The sequence below is a fragment of the Strix aluco genome, chromosome 22, assembly GCF_031877795.1.
Source record: "Strix aluco isolate bStrAlu1 chromosome 22, bStrAlu1.hap1, whole genome shotgun sequence".
NCBI classification, from domain to species: domain Eukaryota; kingdom Metazoa; phylum Chordata; class Aves; order Strigiformes; family Strigidae; genus Strix; species Strix aluco.
The window spans coordinates 5,362,604-5,376,614 of NC_133952.1; the positions used below are offsets into that span (position 1 = coordinate 5,362,604).

Genomic DNA, 14,011 nt, shown 5'->3' on the forward strand with positions numbered 1-14,011 from the left:
AGCTAGCCAGCAACCCAGTCCTCTGGTATTCCATTTAACCACAAATCCCAGTAGTGTGAAATTATTTAACATTAATTGGCAGTAGTGCAGTTGGTTTAGATAAATATGTTGACATTTTTCCAAGCTGCTTAGTTTGGGACACAAAATGATACCTAATTATCTGTACAATTTTGTGCAGAAGCTGAGAATCCCGTAGCCTGGAAGTCAGGGTGTAGCTGGTCTGTGCGAGTCATAAAAGGCTTGAAATTGTTAAAATCAGTGGCTGAATTTGACTTGGGACCCAAATGGTAGTGCAGCCATTGAGGTAGGACAGGCAGAGCGGATTCCATGTGTGGGTGTCCTGGGTTCGGCTGGGACAGGGTGGTTTGTTTTATAACACTGGAAGGCTCACTGTGCTAAAAACAGACTACACATAAATTTAATGTAAGAGACTGAGAAAGGAGAGATGATAACGTCAACAGAATGCATTGGTGTTCCAACATCTTTTATACTTGGTGATGTTCTTACATGTGGTTTAGTGGGGAAGCAAGCAGAGTACAAAGGCCCAAATCTTGCTTGTTTTCTTTCTAAAGCTTCATTATACCCACTTTGGATTGAGTCTACCTCTAGCTGTGTTTTTTCTTCACATAAGGAAGTAGTTAAAGCAAATTTCAAAGATGTTGAAAGATGCCTGATTTGTTGTTCCAGAGACTTAATTCCCTAGTTGCACTGTTAGTCAATATATACATAAATTTTCCTCCCCGCTTGCCTGTAGCTCTTGACTGTTAAGCCTCTAGATTCTCTGCCTTAAAGGATGGTTTATGGTGAAGAACAATGGTCTCTGGACTGTGATGTCCATTGTTTTCATTAAATATAGGCTATTGAACAGCCATCGCGTGGGGATGAAGTCTTCTTTGACTCCTCTCGGAGCTGACATGTTCTGGAGGGTTGCTGTCCCCTACCATGTAAGACCCGTTCCTTTGCTGTTACACTGTGCCTTGTACTTGGAAATCTTGCTGCAAGGAAAATGCAGATCTCATTTAAAATGTTGGTAGCTTTGGACAATGCAGTCAAAGTACCTTAAATTATCCAACCAATCATATATATGTCATCAGGTTATGTACAAGCAGATGTCAGAATTTTTGAGTATTTGTCTTCAGGATCAAGACTTTTACCTGGTTTTACCTATTTTACAATACATATTTTCTCACGGTAACGTAGGCTTCATTTCAAATCCTTCTTCAGGCAGTTTCCCAGATTGGCCAAATTTTGTGTGGAGTGACAGTCCATGAACTAGTGCAGCTCCTTAGGGCAGAACATACAAGCTCTGGCACTTAGGAAGCTCTGGGAATTTTCTGATGATATAAATTCTGTGGTGGTTTCTTTCTTCTTTGTGCCTTTACTGTTTGCACCACACTTTGGTAGTTTTTCTCTTTGCAAAGTCAGCTTAAGTAATTAAAATGCTTTGAATTTTCTTTGAAACATGCTATAGAAGAGCAAAATACGTGTATTCTTAGAAAACAAGTGGCTTGATGGAACAATTCATGGAAATAGTAGTTAACAGCTATAGGTGCTTTTCTGAAGTATTCAACTGGAATTGTATCTGTGCTGCTCTTTGTCTGCCTCTTCTAAGCAGTTCTGACCCTGTGCTAACTAAATTTGATGAGAATCTTTTACTTGAGTGTGCTATGAATCAGGCCCCAATATTTTAGAGTATTAGCCATAGTGAGTTACTCCTGGGGTTTGACTGAAGAAATAACATAGAGCATATGCACCAAATGAGTTTATCCACAACCTAAACAGTTTCAGTTAACTTATTAATGAATCATGCAAGCCATATTCTTGTGTTGATTCTCATAGATTTCCCATATTTTTGGAGAAATAGATGGATCTTGAGACTGTTCATTATTTTTCTTTCATCCAGCTATAAAAAACGTGAAAGCAGATACACTATGCATATGAAAATGGGAAGCCAGTGACAAGGTGCCGTGGTTTAACCCCAACCGGCAATTAAGCACCACACAGCCGTTTGCTCACTCCCCCTGCCCCAGCAGGATGGGGGAGAGAATAAAAAAAAAAAAGGAAAACTCATGTGTTGAGATAAAGACAGTTTAATAGGACAGAAAAGGAAGAAAATAATAATAATGGTAATAATAAAATAATTAGAATATACAAAATAAGTGATGCACAGTGCAGTTGCTCACCACTTGCCAACCGATGCCCAGCCAGTTCCCGAGCAGCAGCTCCTGGCCAGCTTTCCCCTCCAGTTTATATACTGGGCGTGATGTCATATGGTAAGGAATATTCCTTTGGCCAGTTGGGGTCAGCTGTCCTGGCTGTGACCCCTCCCAGCCTTCTTGCTGGCAGGGCCTGAGAAGCTAAAAAGTCCCTGACTTAGTATAAACACAACTTCGGAACTGAAAACATCAGTGTGTTATCAACATTATTCTCTTGATCTAAAACACAGCACTATACCAGCTACGAGGAAGAAAATTAACTCTATCCCAACTGAAACTAGGACACAATGTTGAAGAGAGAAGTGCCCTTTTCTTGCTATCACAGAGCATTGTCTCCATTACAGATAGACCAAGCAGTGTGACTTCCAGTATAGTGCTGGAGTTGATGTTTACAGTGGTTATGTCAGGTGAATTTTCAGTGGCTGAACTTTTGCAGATATGTAGTGGAGTAACAGAAATGACGATGAAGGCACATGAAGGGCCTCTCTAGAGAATCACTGCCTAGCTGTGAGATCTGGCTGGGCTCTGGTGATGCTGCTTATGTCTGGAAGCAGCTGAGTTGCAGTATTATTTGAGTTTCTGGCGCCCTCTTGTGGTAAATACGTATTTTTATCTATATTTTTTCTGTATTTTGTAGATGGGGAAAAAAAATCTTGAGATGCTTTGAAAGTGTGATATATTGCACAAAAGTGATGAATAAAATTGAAGGCCGAAAAGTCACTTAAGGACCTTTATGCTATCACTTAAAAGTTTTTTTTCCCTGTGCTCAATGAATAGGATTCCTTTTCTTCTAACTGAGCCTCAAAACTTGTCCTCATTACTAATAAAACTGCAATTTTTTACCATTGAGGTAACCAGTATGTGTCACCTCTCCTAAGATTAAAAAAAACACAGTGAAGGCAATATGGTTCAGACCATCTTAACATTATGTGAATCCCATTTGAAGGTAGATGGTTGACCAGGATAAGTTTATTTTATGGTAAAGCTTAGGTGTCTCTACCCTGGGAGAGCTAATACATGCTAGTTACACAGAGACCAAACTGCTTTCTTTCGGATGTGAAGAAAAGCCCAAAGAGTAATTCTGTAAAACATGGGACTATGCTAAAATGTTGTGCCTGTTCTTGATGAGTGAATGAATACAAGCAAAACTGCAGGTGAGCCTGGAGGGTGGAAGCTCCTGAATTTTAAGTCTAGTCCAATCTTTGGCTTGCTGTCCTGCTTTAATCAAATAGTTTCCTCCTGTTACTCTTTCCTAGTGTGCAAGGTAAGGTGTTCAGCATTTGCCCTAAAACTACGTCTCTTAATTATGTGTGGAAAACAAGGATGGTACTGGTATTGCTGACATTTTGTGAGATTTAGTTAAATCATAGTTGCTTTGAAATCTTTAGAAGCAGAAAACAAAGGGTGCATTACTGGATCACAGAAATGGGAGAAGCTTGGTGTCAAATTAAGCTTAGTCCTTCTAGAGAGGAGAAGGTGAACCATGGAGACAGAGTGAGGTACTTCTGCATCCACTTCAATAGCTGTACTTGGGACTTCTGCAGCATTTCTTCCCCTTAGTATTGCAGAATTCTTTGTGGATGTCAAGGACTCATCAGGTCCCTTTGAGACAGGCATATATGATGAACATGTCCAGTCTTATACCATGCAGTGTGACAAGTGTTGCAACCAAGAGTTTAATGGAGAGAGTCCCAGTTTCACGCTGTGTTTGTTTACTGCACAATGTATTCCAGAATTTGAGTTAGGGTGAAAATTTCTTTCATGACATCTCTCTGTAGTCTCCGTAGCTCTTAACTGCTGGCTCCCTAAAGAAAGTTCTGCAGATTCTGTAAATTCTGTTGTTTTAAATGGGGACTGCTGGAACTAATTTTTTTCTGTGATTCTAGCCATTTTGTCTTCAGTCCATCACAGAACTGCTACTGATAGCAGAAACAAGCGTGTCTGCCTAAATCCTGCTCCTAGGAAGAGTTGTTTTATCGGACAAGTATTTCTGGTTGTGTCCATCAGGTGGCAATGTAACCTCACTCTTCTTTTTGCTTTACAGGCTGGCTCCTGCCCTGCGACTGAAAATGCAGCATCTCGAGAGCCACTGGTAAGTTCTTCGAGAAGCAGCATATAATTTCTTGCTGATAATATAATATACATGAGTTGTTTTCTTTGATGCATCATTTTGCATCCACTGTTTTGCGTTTCTAAGGAGCTGATGCTTTGTGAAAAAGGTGTAAACTGCCTTATGTTGCCCTGCTGTTGACATCTGAATTCTGACCTGTAGCCATAAGCTCCCGTCTTTTGGCATTAGACATGGCTCATCTAGGCCACTGAGTTGTCCTTGAGCATGGGCTGCTTGTCCTAAGTGTGTGCAACTTATGCTCTTGATCAGTGCTTATTTAGTAAGGAGTCTGTGCAGCATAATTTAAACTGAGATTCTTAGTGCTATTGTCTAATAAAAAACCCCTCTGCTGCTCAGAGACCTCATTCAAGCTGTCTTTATATTCAAGTGTACTCAGAGTGAGCTTAGAAGTGTCTGGCAGCTGACAGTGCATGTGATCCAATGTTTTCACTCTAGAACTGTTTTGGGAAGAGCTCTGGGATTTTTTGTGTATGAGGATAACTGAGAGAACCCTGTTTTATTTTCTTTTTTGTGGTGATGCGGAGTGGGAAGTGAGCCACCACTCTCTGGAGCTGCAGTATATATTTTTTTTTTTTTACAACCTTCTTTTTCTTTTTTTCCTTCCTCTTCAGCCATCCATAACTTAGTCAAAACCTTGCCAAAGTTCTTAGCCCATGTTACTGTCCTAAACATGTAGATCTCCCATTGAGTTTCTTCTCTGACTTCCATTTGGTGATCATAGTGAATACAAGCTGTTTGCAGTGAGAAGACTCAGGTACTTACCATAATGGTGTGGCACTGGCCACATCAAAGTATTTTCACATTGTAACTCTTATCTGGAGAACCCAGGAGATGATATTTAAAGGAGAGAGATGTGAGTAAAGACTGTGAACCAGGAAGGGTCAGTAAAATGCATCTAATGAAAGGGCTGTTCATGACTTCTGTTAATCTCTGCAGTGAAGATCTCTCTAGTCTAGTAACACTGTGCCATCCCTTAATTGCATAGACATCTGTACGTGAGGTTACCTGAAGTTCTTATTGACACCACGTGCTTTGTGATGGATTTGGTGGTTTGTTTTTTCGGGGATTGGGTTCCCCCCTACCCCACCCTTAGGACGGTCATACCAGGCAGCAGATCATCACAGCCTATGCTGGTCGACAGTTCCTTCTCTTTCTCAAGGCAGATTCTAACATTACCTTTGATTTAATTAATTTCTTACTGTATATGCAACTGAAGAATTGCTCCGAGGGAGCACGTAGCATTTGTGTGTCTTTCTGTATAGGTGTATATTCCTACCACATAAAAATATGTATACATTTAAAGAACTCCAACATAAACTTTACTCTCACAAGAGTGAGTCTTGCACATCAGCTAATTAGAGCCCTTTGAAAGGTAGAGGTTTTCTCCTTATTTTTTCATTAATTGTTTTTCTTATATTAAACTCTCTCAGTCTTTGTCACGTTTGCTTAGGAGTCATTATTGCTTCCAGCTGAGTATCTGTAGAAGCCTTATTAAATGAGCAGTTCAGTTCTGTGAGCCAGATGACCTAACTTCCACCACACTACTGTGGCTTCTCTGTAGCCAGGATCATGCATGCTGCCTTCTAATGCATGCAGTAGATCTCAGTCCATGAAGCAGACTTGTAGGCACATGGCGCCATGTCATAAAAATGTTTACGGAAACACCAGAACAAACTGTGGCATGAATCCAGCAAATGGCTCTGTACAGGAAAGCCATGTGCTCAGACATATCGCTGCTGACTTCAAGTCTGGTGTTCAGCAGTTGAAGAAGACTTACAGAATCCAGAGGAAGAAGAGGAGAACCTCATGACCAAATTCTGCTCTGTACGCCCTCATCTTTATTAACATAATTGGTGACTGAAAATACTCAGCGACTCCTAGGACTGAGACCTGTTTGGAACATGTCAGTGGTGCTATGCACAAGTACAAGAAAGCTGTAGAATTCAAACCTCTTGCATTGTAGCAGCAGATGTCATTATAGACTCAAACTGGTTTTGTATTGCATTTGTGATTCTACTGGGCACTGTATCCTGCAAGGTGCCAAATACCTTCTGCTCTGTGCTCAGTGGCACTGTCTTCTGTGCACTCTGTACCCCACAGCCTGCTGCTTTCAACAGGAATCCAGGAGAAGCCATGATTTCTAGCTGTTTGCAAGAGAACTTCAGTGTTCTGCAAGACCATGTAGCAGATGCAGTCTGAGACATCATACCGTGTCCTGCATTTTGGGTCTTCCGGGCATACCGTGCTAAGGTTTACGGCCTTACTGAGGCATTCATAATGCAGCCTTACAAACTCATGTCACACTCCTGATTGCTCTTTCTTCAACCCACTTTTGATGTTTTGAACTACCAAACTGGAGATAAGGGACTCCATGTCCATGCCATTAATCCACTGAGTTATCCAGTGTCCTTACAATAAACCGTCCCAACTGAAAAATGCTCCCTAATAAGAGGTCATTGTGTTACAGTACTGACAGTGGAGAATGAGGTGGAGGGGGATGGGAAAAGCTGTAATTTTTGCAGCAGAGAGCGGACACTCATTTCCCTAGCTGTCGGTCTTGGCCCATTAAAATTTGCCGTGTAGCTCCATAGTGGGAAGTGTAACCTTGTGTTAGCAGAGTGTCAGCATCTCGCTCTGCTGCTGTTTACAGCCACGTTTGTCATCGTCAGTGCGGGATCAGCTTCTCCTTGAGTCCAGCTTATCAGTGAACACTGCTGCATCCCTTCCTGCTTGTATGTGCAGCCACCTCTGATAATGGTCTGAACACTTGTGGAATTGGAATAGGTTTGTCTTTTTGCAGCCACTCAAAGCAGAGTCCTGGTATGTACAAAAGATGTAACTGCATAGGTTAAAGCATTAGAAAATCCCCTTTTCTTCTCAAATCTTAATTTCTTTGGTCTAATTTCTCTCTTTAGTGTAATTACGTAGTCTTTTTTGCTTCTGTTTTTAGCTTGTTTTCTCTCTCCCTAGCAGCATCTTGTAGCTTTTTAACCATCCTGTCCTGCTTTTGAGATGTGTTCAGGAGCTTGAATATGTTTGCTGTTGGCCTTTGCTTTCTGCTGAATCTGCTGCAGTCTAAATTACAGCTATGATGGTTATACCTATGAGAGCCTCTAATGTGAGCCTGGGTTGTAGGAAGCATTGCTTATAAGTGAGGCCTTTCCACATGCTGCTTGTTTGTTGGTTGTTTTTTTTTCCTGCCGTGAAACATCCTCATTCCCTTGCTGGTGCTTGGTATCTGGAAGAAGTACTAGTTGTAAATATAAAAATACTGGTTGTAAATGTAAAACTGTCTTTTGGTTTCTCACTAAGTTACAAAATCCCCGGATCATGGTATGAGGAGCAGGGTATTTTCTTTTGCAGGATTATTTAACTTTTCTTCTTTTATTTTTAGCATGTGCTGTTTCTTTCTGTTTCTTGCTGCAGATGATAGCAGTTAGCACTGAAATATGGACATTTTATTCCCTTTTTTACAGGCTGTTGAAAGGTACAAGGTAACAAGAATTACTGCTGCCTCTATAGCAATTAGTGTAGAGTTTCTTGGGATGTGCTGGAGCCCTCATGGCTTTTCCCCACCTTTTGTTAAACGGATTTTCAAATTTTTAAGGGTCATGATAACGGCCAGAATACTTTTAGCATCCTTTTTTATGCAAACATCATATGGTTCACTGCAGACATTACTGTGTTTAGGGAATATGTCTGTGCTATCTCCATTTTCTAGAAAAGCTAACTGTTTAGCCAGGTTCATTCAGCAAGTTGGTGGCATAGATGTGAGACCTAGTCTGTTGGCCTGGTAAAGGAGGTAATTTCTATTTCAGGGACTTTATTCTGCCCCTTTTATGTCTTTGGAAAAGCCTTTAGCCTTGCATGTGTAATACATGTTTTAAAAAGTGAATGTGGTGTACTGCTACTTCTTCATCCTTTTTCTGGTTTTAACTACTTTTCCGGTGATTGAGGAATAATGGAAAAAATGGAGAGCAGAAGAGAGACTTGACATTTCTATATCCATCACGTATCCACAGGCACAAAGTCTCATCAGTCAGTATGTCCATGCTGAACACATTCGGTGTTTGTATCTATCTTTGCTTTCCTGAAGCATCAGTTGAGATCTCAAGTGGAAGCCACCATTGGGACTTGGTTATGGGCATATTTAGTTCCTCTACATTTTTTGTGTTCAGTAGCTAGGTTTCCTTGGACATAAACCAGAAAGTTTGTGGTAAGTGTTTACAATGGATAAAACTGTTGAAACTGAAAGTGGACAGTTACCCTTTTTGTCAGCTGCCTGAATTTGGGTGCTTGGCATTCAGTGACAGACAATAGATTTATTAGATCCTCCCTGTTTTGTTGCCTCCTTTTAAACCTTACCTATTCTGTTAATCTTTCTCTTAAGTAGACTGTGGTTAAAGAGAATTTAATTTAGGTTTCTGAGGAAGGAGCTTTGCAATCAAGATTTTAAGTTTGACTACTTTTAGCTCTAACTGGTGTAACTAGAAGTTGACGGAGCCTAATGCTAACAATACTGTTCTCTTTAAGCATGTGAACAAAACCATGAGTGGGAAAGAGGAGAGGTTACAGAACTGTGTCATAAGATTTGAGAGAGCTTGTTGGGGCTAATGTTAGTTAAGGGTACTCAGAATCCACTTTTTATGAACAAATCTTTAGGTACATTGAGAATTCACGTACCTCTTCTCCTTATGAAGTCATAGATGCTGTTTCTGCTCTGTCAAACCCTACAGAAAATGAGATACGTGGGAATTTTTTGAAGATTCTTCTTTGCCTGAAATTGTTTGAAATGAAGACAAGAGCAGTATTTTCACTGAAAAACTCATACTTTTTTTCTGGAACACAGTCGTATGCAAGGGATACCATGTAGTATCCTTATCCTTTCTTTTAAAGTTCAAAGGTCCTAGTCTAGATTTGTAGAAAAATGTGAATTTTTTTTAAGAAGAACTTTTATTTCCAGAAATGAGGTGAGGGACCAGAGTATACTGGATAGATGCTTCCCATCACACTTTTGCTTTCCATTTTCCCCCCCTTTATTGTTTAAGACAAGATTTATACCTGTTTACTGTACAAATGTTCTGTCTGCCACAATAGGTTTGTTCGGAGTGGTGGCCTACACTGAATGATTCTCTAAAAGTAAATCTATCCAGAGGGGATTTCCAGACAGCAAGAGTCAGTAGGCAACTAACTTATAGCCCCCAGCGAAACATTAGTCAGGATAATTTACCACTGTCAGCAGGAGAGAGAGAGACTATCAGCTTTGTGACCTCCTGTACAGGAGTAACCCTGGTGGTGTGATAGTGCTTCAGCTTGTTTGGGGAGGTCTTCAGTGTGTTGCTGTGCATTCCCAGTGCTGGACAATAATTCCATCAGGCTTTGCAGGGCAATTGCTGGGCAGATTTTGGTTTTATTGGGCCAGGAACAGGGAGACAGAGGGGTGTGACTGCCTTACACAGTGTCCTTTGGTTTGCTGCAAAGAGCGTTCTATGATTTCCTAAGCAGACCTCTCTTGTGTTTGACCTTCTGATAAGTTTGAGATTATTGGGTTTTTGCCTGTTTTTGTCTTTTACTTGTGCATATTCATTGACTTCTTTTGTTGTTCATGCAAAATGTACTCGCTTAATCTGTCAATTCCTTTTACTCTGTTGATTTAGACAAATATATTAATATGTGCAAAGCACGCAGATGCAAATTTACTTACTGAGCATAGTTAAAGGAACACTGTCATGTCAAGTTAAATTGCCCGTCTGAGGTCAATGGGAAGTTTTTCTTGGAATTTCTTTAAATCCCAATTTTAAGAGGGTGGACTACAATAGTTTGTCTGTTGTAGCATTATATGTTAATGTATGAAAGCTAGAAACTTGCAGCAGGTACTGGCCAAAGCAGGTTAAGACCCTATCAGACTGTACAAAATGTAATAATGGCTTTGCCCGTCCCTAAGAGCTTACAGGTTAAATGACACTTCAGAGCCGGTGGGTGAGGCAGCATAACAACTAGGATAGGTACAGTCATTTTCTATTATTAACAGTGTGGTGAGCTGCTAACTAGCAGCTTATAATCTTTTCTGTGTACTTGTGCAGAAGAGAGCTCTGAAAGCAATTCCTACTTGCTTTTCAGACGTTACTGGTCACAAGACTTTTAAAATGGTTTTAAAATAGTTGTAATACTCTAAGTTGGTCTTTACAAAACATGCAGGGAAATTAATGTACTAGGAATTAGGTTAGAGTCTTTTTTAATGTTAGGTATGATTTGACTTCTAGAGATCCCAGATCTCTCACTGAGGGTAAAATGGAAGCTACAGTGCTTTGTGACATTGGAAAAAAACACTGTCACACAGTTAGGAAATATTTAGCATTACTTGATATTTTCCCCTTGAGAAAAATGAATTTTTTTGTTTATGTTCACATGATGTTTTGCTGGTCTAAACATGCTACACCTACAAACAGTTTTTTACAGATTGTGGCCTGCTTTGCTATCAGCTGGCTGTTCTGAATCTGTTGCCAGCCCAGTTCTTTGCCTACTCAGAAGGATTGGGAGCGCTTCGCTGTGTGCACCCCAGCTGTTGGAAAGGGTACCTATTAATTTCAAACAGGTGACGGCACACAGCGAAGAGGTGCCTGCACAGTGTGCACTTTGGTAATGATGGGTTATGGGATCAAGGTGAGATAATAGTATCATTTCAGCTACATGTGTGTGGAAAATATGCTATGTGCAGAACAACTTGTAGAGGGCAGCAATTGCCCACAGTTCTTTCTGCTTAGGGAGTGGAGGGACAGACTTAAGAACTTCACAGGAGTGTCTGCCTTTTTAGCTTCTTGAAATAACTTTATGCAGGAGACTTGTTCTTTGGAGTGCCTCTTGACTCCACGTTATTAAACTCCTAATCTGCAAAGTGTTGCTAGAGATTGTTAATTTCTCTCCTACCTCTAATACCACTGCAGTTGGACTCCTTTTGCCTGTATCCCGATGCTGCCTGTGTCATTGTTACTGCAATCAAAAAGAGTCTAGTGACAGCTAGTTATTCTTACAAGATTATAACTGCCTACATGCAATAATTTTCTTCACTTCTCAGCTTCCTCCTACTTTTAACTGGGAGACCACACTGTAAGAAAAAATTTGCAATGTCTGTGGCTTCCTTGTTGTACCTCAGAGCAAAGGGTATGTTGCATCTTCATCACATTAAAAAGTAAGGTAGCTGGGGCACAAATGGCAGAATGGCTTGTTCAGGAACTAGGAAGAACTTTCCCCAACTTTGATGCACATGAATACATCCTTCAGATACTTCTGATGCCAGCACCTTCAGAACCAAGATTTGCCAAACTAGGAAGTTGAGAGTTGGTATAATTCTTGGATTTGGAGTTCCTGTAACTAGTTTATTGGAGAGGAGACTTCTTCCCCCGCTTTTCATGTTTCTTATATTTCTCTGTATGTCACTTACGTTGCAAATCCTTCCAAGCACCTTAATAGTTTGGGGTTTGGATTTTTGTTTTGGTTTGTATGCATGTTTACACAGCTCTTGTTATAGTTGTACAGACTGTGTCCTCTTCCCAGTTGTGATCCCATAATATGCCACTTCTACTTTAACAATTACCATTCTGGAAAAGTAACAGTGAAAATATGCATAGCTTTTTAGTGAAAGGGTCTTACAGCTGGAGAGAAGCAAGAAAGATAGCTTCATATCATCAGCCACACTCACAATATGCCCCACTTTTTTACATTATCTGTTTTATCAGAGCAGGATTTTCCTCTGCTGTCGACTTCCTAATGTTCCGTCAAGCACCTGAATGATGGTATTCCTTGGGATGACAATTCTACAGCAGAGTATATCTTGCTGGAATGGAGCTTCCCTGCTATACAGTGAGAATTTCCCGTGTCTTCCTTCCAGTTTGCTTCTCCTGTTTGTTTTGTGTGCCACCCTAAGTGATTCCTTTCCTCCTTAAGCATCTGCACCCTTCAGATGTTTGCAGACAGTTATCACATCATTTCTTCTTTCCCCCACCCCCATCCTGGTCTCTTAGCCAAGCTCTACATATTTAGCTCATTTAATCTTTCCTCATAAGTCAAGCCCGTAATTGACAGCTCTGACACGAAGAGTCGCATTGGTTACACATGCTGCCAACAGGATATAAATACTTTCTGTGCAGTGATTGAGAATTACAGTCAAGACTGAGACGAGCCTGCCCCCCCCCGCCTTTCCTGCCACTATATTTTTGACAACCCCTTTCACAACATCAGGTTGCCACAATCCCGTAAAGACAGACTTAATTCTCACTCTAATGGTCAGCTACCAAGCACCCAGCATTCTTCAAAGTAGTGCTATCAGGTCACTTGGGAAATTCAGTACTAAAGCCCCACGGGATTCCAGTCTGACCCTGAATTCTTACAGAGGTGCTGTTCTCTTGCAGGCATGCAGGTGCCTCAGGCTGCTGATGGTCATTCCTTCTGGGAAGGCGGAGCTGAGCTCCCTGCAGCCTGGTGTGCTACCTGAAGTGACTGGGCCTTGCTCTGCACGTGCAAAATGGAAGAGGTGTTGGAACCAGTACCCCGTGCCCATGTGTTCCTGCACTGCCATCAGGAGGCTCCCAGCTCCGGTGCTGGCAGGGATCTGTCATGCACATACTCTTGGCACCGATGTTCTTCACTGTCTCTGCCAAGAGGAAGCTCGGATGCTCTCGATCCGATTGGCATAGCTGTGAACAAGTTTGGGGTTCTTGCTTATACATGTAGGATGTGGGAAGAGGCTTTTACTCTTACCCAGAAGGGTATTGCATTGGAGGAAGAGGTAACTCCGAACTGCACGTCCATGTGTTGGTACATACAGATCTGTTCCCAGCTAAACATATTTGGAGGTTCCTTTAGATTACTTGTCTCCTCATGTTTGTTGCATTCTCTTGAAGAAGATAGGTGCAGCTAACAAAAGTTGAGGAACTGGTAAATGAATTGTCTAGCTTCTAATGTATTCTGTGAAGCTTCATATGATACAGCTTCCCCAGCGGGGCTAGTTCACAAACATTACATGTATTATTGCAAAGCATGCAACATAAAGAGAGCATTTATGAAAGGGAATATCAGAGGAAACATTATAGCAGGGACCTTTATAGCCTTTCCATTATTATGGTTTAAATCTTGACATGGTCTTTATTTGCAGTGACACTGGGACCAGTAAAGAAGTGTTTTTTCTCTTCCCCTCCCCTCCCCTTTCTCCCATCTCCTTTTCATTCTTTTCTTCCACATCCTGTTCTGAAGCTGTGGTGCAGAGATACAAATCGTTAAACATGCAAGTAGTCAGAGCGCCAGGTTTCAGTTTGTGTGGAATCAGCCCCTTTTGACTCAGAAGTTGGAAACCAGATGACTCACTGTGATGCATGTTTGTTGTTTTTAATAACTGTCATTTTGCAAAATATGGTCAAAGCTTCAAACCGTGACTTCTGGAGTAGGGGTGGTGTGTATTTATTTTTAATTTGGGAGGCTATAAGCTGGAATGTGTTTGTAGCTGCAGTCTTCCCTTAAAATCTGAGATAAAATAAATTAAAGCATTAACAATGTGAAAGATTTCAGAGATAATTTTTTCCTGTTACCTGAAAAAATATTTATTTTCTTGATCAATTACTTGAAAAGGCTCCAGGTGCCAAACATCTGGTGGGATTGTAGGCCCCTGGTT

General features: G+C 41.0%; 1 protein-coding gene across 1 annotated transcript in view; it reads left to right on the forward strand.

Moving 5' to 3' along the window:
- Positions 1–14,011, forward strand: part of PEX14 (peroxisomal biogenesis factor 14) — a 79,563-nt gene that overhangs the window by 3,707 nt on the left and 61,845 nt on the right. The window contains exon 2 of the mRNA XM_074848523.1: positions 4,261–4,308. Within this exon, the coding sequence (XP_074704624.1) occupies positions 4,261–4,308 (48 nt within the window). The remainder of the gene's footprint in view (positions 1–4,260; positions 4,309–14,011) is intronic.